The sequence below is a fragment of the Carcharhinus amblyrhynchos genome, chromosome 8 (assembly GCF_965287045.1).
Source record: "Carcharhinus amblyrhynchos chromosome 8, sCarAmb.v2.hapA, whole genome shotgun sequence".
NCBI lineage: Eukaryota > Metazoa > Chordata > Chondrichthyes > Carcharhiniformes > Carcharhinidae > Carcharhinus > Carcharhinus amblyrhynchos.
In genome coordinates this window covers 73,754,460-73,764,059 of record NC_137331.1, presented here as the reverse complement: position 1 = coordinate 73,764,059, position 9,600 = coordinate 73,754,460, and the positions used below count along the sequence as shown (strand labels likewise).

Genomic DNA, 9,600 nt, shown 5'->3' with positions numbered 1-9,600 from the left:
ACATGACAAGAGTAACTACACTTCAAAAGTAGCTCACTGACTGCTGAATGCTTTGAGACATCCTGAGCTAATTATTGGAGCCATATAACTGCAAGTCTTTCTTTTCCTATTGCTACAATGATTGACTGTCCTGCTATTTTCTTTTAAGAATTGCTGGTAAAAGCACAAGGTACATGAAAGAAGAAACTATTAATTTCTTCACTGAGATCATGAACTGAGAACTTAAGGATCGTGCTATGCATGTTGTGAAGTTAAGGATACACTGATGTTATGTGACTCCTGAAGAACGCAACTCACGGCCCACTTGAATGATATTATTTCTGGAGATAATGGCAAAATATTTGGATTAGCAACTTGTGTATAAAACTGAACAAGGATTTGGTTAATAAGCACTGCTATATTGAGAAATGAATGATAGTACAATAAGTCCTTAACATCTTTTTGCTGGAAAACATTTTCAACAAGTCTATTCATCAACTTTATTTCAAGCGATTTCTACACTAAACGTGTCAGGATTGAAATAGAAAAAAAAACTTCGAGAGACGAGAGAATTTCAGTCCAACAGTAAACATCAAAACTCTCTTCAAACCGTTTACAAGTCTCAAATGGGTTTATTATATTAAATGGTTGCATCTGTTGTAAATTCAATTTGTTCAGTTTACTCATTCCAAGATCAACTTCTAAAAACCAAAACCTAGGTATTCTTATTAAACCACATCTGTATGTGCCCCAGCAGAAAGAAACCTAAGTCCAGTGGTAAAGACAAGTGTCACCATTAATTTATACATTACCAAAAGAATGTAACATGAATACAGTGACTAAGCAGTAGCCTAGGCCCATAACAGTACAGTTAAACCACAATTCTATATGTCAACAATCTGAAACCAACCTAACAGTCTTTTTGATCAGAAATCCAGCACTTAGTAGAGGATCATTGTGTCTCGCAAATCACTTTACAATTTAAACAACTTGAGGAACAACCAAATTACTATCATTCTTTTGATAATTCCAACAGTTCAGTAGAGCACAAGGCACACTTCCAGCAACATTATTTTTTTCCTCCACAGGATATCAGATTTATCAACAGACAAAACAATACTTTGCATCTTCACAAGTAAACCATCCATAGCACTGATTTGATACAGCCCTAAAGAATTATGACTCTTTAGTGTAAAACAATAGATGTTGAGGTCAGATAGTCTGCAATAATGCCATTTGTATCATAGCACTACATCTTAGGTCGCCAACCACCAATGAACTGCAGGAGCTTCTTAATTTGAAGTTTGCTAAGCTTAAAGTCTTCAGACAGGATTTCTTCTGTCAGCTGTACAAGTAAATTTCCATCAATTTTTTCAGTCACAAATAGTGATATAATCTCTTCAGGGAGACCAATAAATTGCAGGCACTTTGACACTTCTTCGATAGAAAGTCCACAAAGGTCAGATGGTGGCTGCCAGGGTGATCCATCACCACATGAACGTGGTGCTAATTGCAGGTGCAATGGAGAAGAAGAATACGGAATAGAAAATATATCCGGTGTACCTTTATTAGCAAAATTGTCTTCAGGTAGATCTGTTGAACAAACCTGAGGATCATCCTCGGCTCCATCTATAGTTGAAGACAGAAACAGTGCTTCTAGGTTAACTAGTTCCTCAACACTGAATTTTAGTGCACGTGGTGGTATGGTGGGGCATGACTGACTTTGCTGAATGTTATCTGCTAAAAACTTTTCTCTGTTGCCCTCTGAGGAATAACTGGTAGATCTTGGGCATCCAGTAGGAAAAAGATGGAATCCTCTATCCTTGGATTGTTGCTGTTTAGGGAAGATATTAATTGGAAATGCCTCACAACCCCCAGCACACTCAATGTTATTATACTGAAAGGGTATTGACACTATGCTCTTTGGAGAGCTTGGCATTTTATGACGAGGATAACTGTAATAACTTCTGTGTTCAGATCCAAAATTATAACCATCTTGGTCAACATCTCCATAATGATTGTTTGGCCACGATGATCGATTTGAAGGGCGGTCCAGTACGGGACTTCTGAGTGGGGACTTTATTCCACTGTCCAAAACATTAGAGTTGATCCAGTTACAAGGGTAACATGAAGCTGAGGAATGCTTCTCACTGGGTGGAGGTGCATCATTCTCTGTGGCACCACTGCAAACAAAGTAAATCATTTTAGGCACTTGAAAATCCAATATTATCTTCCTGCAGTAGTAGATCCCTTCCCCTAAACTGAAATTATCCCGGTGAAAACCAATTTCAAATTAGTAAATTCAAACAATGTACAAACTGCAAAATGCAAACATTTGGGTCCACATACAGTGCTAGGTAAATTTACCAGTTTAATGTGCAGGCACCTTGAATGGAGCACTCCGGGAATACCAGTAAAATATGTTGTTTTAAAATGAAAAAAACTAGCAGTCCCTAAATGCAAACACACTGGTGACTCAGATATATTTTGTGCAATTTAACAAGTGCAGGGAAACCAAATGCAAAAAATTCAGTTCTGTTTTACTGACACGGGCAGGTAAAAATGTCTGATCTAGTCAGAATGGTTCACTTATATGCTGGCTTTACTAACTCAGCCAGTGGAATATATATCACAGATTTGTTACAACTCAAAAGGAGGCCATTTGGTCCATCATGTCTGCACTGGTTCTCAATGAGCACTTCATCCAGTGCCATTCTCCTGCAACCTTACAAATTGTTTCTTTTCAAATAATCATCTAATTCTCTTTTGAATGCCACAATTGAACCCGTCTCAACCACACTCAGGAAAAGCATTTCAAACCCTAATCACTTGTATGAAAAAGTTGTCTCTCGTATCACTTGTGTTTCTTTTGCCAATTACTTTAAATCTGTGCCCACTTTAATTCTCCATTCTTTCATGAGTGGGAACAGTTTCTCCCAACATATTCTGTCCAGGCCTCTCATGTGAATGAATACCTCTATCAAATCTTCTCTCAATCTTCCTTCTTCAAGGAAAAGAGTCCCAACTTCTCCAATATCACTTTATTACTGAAGTTCATCATTACTGAAACTATTCTCATAAATCTCTTCTGCACTCTCTCCAATGCTTTCACATCCTTCCTAAAATGTGCATGCAGAATTGTACACAATACTAGCCGAGATCTAACTATAATGTCTTATACAAGTTCAACATAACCTCCTTGTTGTTGTATTTCATGCCCTATTAATGAAGCTTAGGAGACAGTATGCTTTATTAACTGCTCTAACAACCTGTCCTGCCTCCTTTAATGACTTAAGCACATATACAAGGTCCCTCTGCTCCTGCACCCACCAATAGTGTGGTACCTTTTATTTTATACTGTCCCTGTGTTCTTCCTATAAAAATATATCATTTTTCATTTCTCCACATTGAACTTCATCTGCCACCTATCTTTCTGTGCCATAAATTTTCTATGTTTCTATCCACCTCTATCACAACTTGTCATATCATCCACAAATTTTGAAATAATTCTCTGTACACCAAGATGTAGATCATTAATATATAATCAGAAAAAGCAGCTGTGCTAATACCCGACCTCTGCGCAACTCCACTACAAACCTTCCTCCAATCCGAGAAGTATCCACTAACCACAACTCTATTTCTTGTCACTCAGCCAATTTTGTATCCATATTGCCACTGTCCTATGTATTCCTTGAGCTACAACTTTTCTCTCAATGCTGTTGTGTGATATATCATCAAATGCTTTTTGGAAGTCCACATACAGCACATCAACAAATTGTCCCTAACAACCCTCTATGCCATCTCTTAGAAAAACTCCAGCAACATAGTTAAACACGATTTTGTCAGGAAAGCCATGCTTGCCTTCCTTAATTAATCCACTTTTGTCCACGTGATTGTTAATTCTGTCCTGAATTCTAGTTTCTCCAAATGTTTCTACCACCAAAGTTAAACTGACTAGTCTGTAGTAGCTAGACTTATCCTAAAACCTTTTTTGAATGAGGGCATAATGTTACAATTCTCCATGTTTCTGGCACCAACCCAAGTCTCAGGAAGACTGAAAGATTATGGCCAGTGCTCTGCAATTTTCACTCTCACTTCCCTCAGTAGCCTTTGATGTATTTCAGGTGCTTGTCCACTTTAAGTACAGATAGCCGATCCAATACCTCTTCCTCCTTATCAAATGTAAACTCTTCAAGTGACTGAATGTCCTCCTATTTCATCACAGCCTTGGTAGCATCTTCCTTGGTAAAGATAGATGCAAAATATTAATTTAAAACTTCAGTGACACCCCCTGCTTCCATGTGTAAATCCCCTTTTGGATCCCTAAATGGGCCTACTCCTCCTTTAACCACCCTTTTACTGTTTATATGTCTTATATCATTATAATAGTAGAATATAGGTGGTGGTCATTTGGCCCATCAAATGTAATCTGGTTCTATCAAAGAGTAATCTGGTCAAACCCATTCCATCCCCACCCCACTCTTTCCACATACTTCTGCAATGTTTTCTCCTTCAATATTTACCAAATTCCCTTTTCAAGGTGACTACTGAATCTGCACCCGGAACTCTGAGTGCATTCCAGTTGTTCCTGGCTGTTTTGCTCATCACCTTTGTGTCCTGTGGTTATCGATTCCTCAGCCATTCGAGCCAGCTGCTTTATTTACTCTAGTCTCATCATGATCTGAAACACCCCTCTCAAATTTTCTTTTAGGCTTCTTTGCCCCAGTGAGACTAACTCTAGCTTCCCCAGTCTATCCATATTAATCTATAATATTAACATAACTAACTGTTCTGATAAAAGATCATTAACCAAAATTGTCATTCCCCCAGTGCTTTTCTCTCTCAAGTGCCAAATGATATGCTGTGTTTCCAGAACTGTTTTATTTTACATTTCCAACATATTACTTTTTGTTTTTGCGTGAATAGAAGACTGCTTCATTGACAGGAAACAAATAATTAGTTATATTGCATTGAATGGAGGATGAAAATTATGTACTCAAGAGCCCACACTTATATATGCAATGGAAGGAAGGGTCAACACAAGTGAGTGTATCAGGCCATATAAGGCAGCAGGGGACTGGGTGCCAAGAGCAAGAAATAGAAAAGTAGAATAGACAGAAGTATAGAGAAACTTGGAATTGGGCACAGTGAGTAAAATATCAAAGCTACCCAATAATACAAAATTAGGGCAAAAAAATACAGCTGTGGAGTCAACTCAAGGATAGGCAGATCAGCTGAATAAAAAAAACTGGTAGCAGAGCAATTTAATGCAGAAAATGTATCATAATGCAACTGGTATAGAAAAACAATGATTGGAAAGATGAACTCAACAGAAAGATGAAAAATGTACTGGAATAGTTAGCTAGAGTTTTCAAGTGCACAACTCCTTGAAGCCATGTACAGTGAGATGAAACCATATTCTATCACATTTACATTTTTTTTTTTAAGAAGGAGCATAACATACAAGAGTGAAGAGGTGATAATAAATCTGTATAAAGCAACAATAATCGGTCACAGTAGAATGCTGAGAGATTTTGTGTCCCCAAATATAAAAAGGAAATTGAGTTATCTATAAGAATACTGGAGATGAAGGTCAGAATAAAGATTACTGGGATTATTTCCATTGGCTCAGAGAAGGTTAAAAGGAGAAATTATGAAGGAGTGACCAACCTGTTTCCTTTGGTTGGCGGCTAGAACAAGCACAAGATCAAGTTTGAGAAGGGTTGGGAGTCACAAAGGTAGAGCCTGGAAAGTTTTGTGGCAGAACCCAGTGCATCTTTCAATGGATAAACATTTGAAATTTAGTTATTTACATTCACTTTAGTCATTTTTAGAAAGCAATTCTAGGTCTGTCTAGTTCAAATTGGAGTTTTTAAAAGGTAGTCTGGATAGGTAAATTTCACAGAAAGTGAGTCGAAACACTAGAATTATTATTGTTGCCATAATTGCAGTAAGACCATTCTATTTCCTACTTATTAAAGATAGTTGAGCATAAAAAGATATTACAAAATCTAGTATGTTATAATAATGTTCACTTAGGCTTTAACTGTTTAGAAAGTCATAATTAAGCCACATTCTATAATCAGCATTATATTCTGTGGCCAAGGACAATAAAGATAATGTAAGAGCACAGGATAAACCAGTCAGCTGAAATAAAGTGAAACAGGCTCTTTTTTGCCCTGAATGATACAAATTTACCTATACACTTAGGCAAGAGGAAACATGGGGATTCACTTAGAGGTTGACAAAACCTCCCAATCTAAAATTTAAAATATCCTCAAGAAAATTTAACAGCCACATTATATTAGAAGATATTTGCATAGAAAGCTTTTATTTGTACTAGAACTTCAATTAATATTTATAAAGGGAAGTCTTTTATTAGCATACTCATAAATATAAACTGAAAAACAGGCAATACTAATTACAATTTGTTACTTCATTTTTTCCATATCGGCTTTCAGCTTTGTAATATTAACAATTGGTTGGACCCTGAATAGATAATAGGATTGGGATAATTTTCCCAACATGAAATTCACAATCTCACTGAAACTGCAAGATGTTCACTAGTGGAAGGAAAATACGGAAACTTTGTTTACTTGGGAACAGGTAAACTATTGATGGAATGCAGAAATTCCACTTAAAAGGAAAGATAATTGCTTTAAAATCTCCTTTTAAAAGGGGGTGGACATATATTAATTCCTACTAAAATGAAAAAGGGACAAGACAATCAATAATAAAATACAAGTCAGTAGGCCATAATTAACTTTTCAATTACAATTTCAAATTCTGTTTGATCACAAGATGTTCCACTGCATTTTCAAAAGGTGTCGCACTTTAATACATCAGCATTATGGACAATATTTTAATCGAATCGAGATTTGCATTGTCTTCATATAAGAACAGATCTTCAATTTCAACAGTAGTATGTTATGCTGGACAGTACCTACTTTTCCTGATAAAATGATGCCAGAAAGTGGTTAAGTTTGCACGACCATGATGTTCAAGATTCCAAGTTTCTTTTACTAGTCTTGTAAACTTTAAAGCTTTCAAACAGAACAATCACTAACAGGAAATTGCCATTTCTCATTATATGATCTATTATCATAATAAGTTCATTTTTCCAGTTTTTCCAAATCCAATCTTAAAGATGAAGACAGATCATCAAGCTGCCACCTTAGATAATACACCTGGTAATAATGTCTTACATGTTATGCAATCCAGAAGAATAGTAAGACAACGTAGGACTGGGAGATCGTGTCTGCTGGCGTATTTGCCGAGGAGGAATTGATGGACTCTGTGATGATGGCTTGGTATTCCGTGGTGGGACTGGTGGAGCATTCAGAAGTCTGCATTCTTCTTTTACCTGCCAGTGGAAACAATTCTATACTGAATACATTTGAAGTAAAGGTCTTTCAGAATCTATTTATATCTTAGAATAAGATTCAATCTGTATGTTTTGGGAGTTGTAAACACAATCTTAATTCAATTGCCAGCATTCCAAAAAATGGATAATGGGTGCAATTTGCATTGAATAGAGCACATAAAACTTTATGAAAAGGTATACTTTGCAAAATAACTGTAATATTGCAGCAAGTTAGTGTTAAAATGTGAATTTTGCGTTCTTTAAGCTACTGTAACAAACTAAACTAAAGCTGTTTAGTAAACTAGAGCATGAAATGATGAAATATAGCTTTGCATCCATGATTTCCTGCACTAAGTTCCCAATCTCAGCCACAAGTAAGTGCAAATAAAGCAACATTTTCCTTGACTCTTTCCATCCCAGAGAGAGGAACATCCACTGGTTTATTCTAACTTCAGTGCCTTGTTTATGAGCATGGGAATGAACTGAGAACAAGCAACTCACCTGGTTAGTTAGAGGATGTATGGGCAGACTAATCGGGGAGGAATGAATGAAGAAATGCAACCGTTTATGTACCTGGGAAATAGACAGATTCCTAAATTTCCCAGAATTACATCACAAGAGCAAACAGTAAAAGCAGGATAGTCTGGGCAACGTCAAGTTAGTTTGGTTGGTTGGAATATCATGATTACAATGCCCATATTCAAGATTCAATCTACCCTTGGTGCTAAGATAGTGCAAGAACACCAGGATAAAGTCCAACCAGTTTAACCTGGTGTTGTGAGACTTCTTACTGTGTTTACCCCAGTCCAACACCGGCATCTCTACATCATGGCTAAGATGGCCATAGAATCATAAAATGACAATACCGAATGTGGTCATTTGGCACGTAATGCCTGTGCTGACACTTTCCTTATTGAATATACATTCCACCAAGAAAAAAAATCTTCACAGGGAAAATGAGCCTCCATGGCTAACTGGAGATTAAGGATGGTATTAAGTGAAAAGAAGGCTACGATATTGTCAAGACTAGTAGTACTGAGGATTTGGAAGAGCTGAAGAAACCAGCAAATGATAGCCTAACAAATGAACATAAGAAACAAGAGCAGGAAAAGACCGTACGGCCCATTAATCCTGCTCTGGCTGATCTTGAGCTTCAACTCAGCAGTTGCTCTCCACACTCCTCGATTCCCTGAGATGACAAAAATCTGTCTGCCTCAGCTTTAAATATATGATAGTGATCCTTTCATGAGTGTAAACAGTTTCTCCCCACCTACTCTGCACAGACTCATGATTTTGAATACATTATTAAATCTCCTCTCAGCCTTCTTTTCTACAAGGAAAACAGTCCCAACTTTTCCAAAATATCTTCACAACCAAACTTCCTCATCCCTGAGACTATTCTTGTGAATCTTTTCTGCGCTGCCTCCAATGCTTTCACATCTTCCAAAAGTGCTGCACCCAGAACTAGACACAACACTCCACCTGAGGCCAAACTATTGTCCGATACAAGTTCAACACAACGTATTTGTGATACACAAGGACAAAACATATCTAGGTTCGATATTATCAATGCAAGAAGAGAAAGCAGGCAAAAAGATGCCATCAAGTTGTTCTCAGCAGACTTTTTTTTAAAATGCCAAGAGACAGGGAAATGTTGATATCTGAAGGAATTAGGATACCCTTGACCATGAAACACAAAGCAGCTAAGTTCCTACAGGACTGAAAAATGAAGGGTAATCAATGGTCTATTCTCTTCATAAACGTTGCCTGAACAAGTGAATATTGCCAACATGTTTTTGTTCTCTACATGGCCAGCTCTGAAAATGTGTTGCAGTAGCTTGAACTGTGGTGTACACAAATTAGGTACCTAATTATGGTACATTTTTTTCAGTGAGGACCTCTCCCTTCTGATTATTAACTTTTGCATTCAAGGCTTATGATTATCTCGAGTGACTATACATCGTTGAATGGAAGTATTTCCACAACACTTACCTGACATTAAAAACTTTTCGCAGTTAGATTACACAATTTAGTTTACACCTTCTAAAATGATGCAGTACCAGAACCTAATGAACATAAATGACATCCAAAAATTGATTATAAATGCATCTAGTTAAAACAAAATCCATAAGTGCCATCAGAGAGGCATAATCAAAACTCAGATCCTGACCTAAGGGCAGCATGGTAACACAGTGGTTAAGAACTGCTGCTTCACAGCCCCAGGGACTTGGGTTTGACTCCTGGCTTGGTTCGCTGTC

At 37.1% G+C, this 9,600-nt stretch overlaps 1 protein-coding gene across 1 annotated transcript in view; it reads right to left on the bottom strand.

Annotated features, from left to right (window-relative positions):
* Positions 1 to 551: 551 nt before the first annotated feature.
* The window catches only part of garem (GRB2 associated, regulator of MAPK1), a 93,727-nt gene continuing 84,678 nt past the window's right edge, over positions 552 to 9,600 (bottom strand). The window contains exons 5-6 of the mRNA XM_080194272.1: positions 7,185 to 7,342; positions 552 to 2,162 (exon numbers count right to left, since the gene is read on the bottom strand). Coding sequence (XP_080050398.1) covers positions 1,229 to 2,162; positions 7,185 to 7,342 — 1,092 coding nt within the window. The 3' untranslated portion in view covers positions 552 to 1,228. The remainder of the gene's footprint in view (positions 2,163 to 7,184; positions 7,343 to 9,600) is intronic.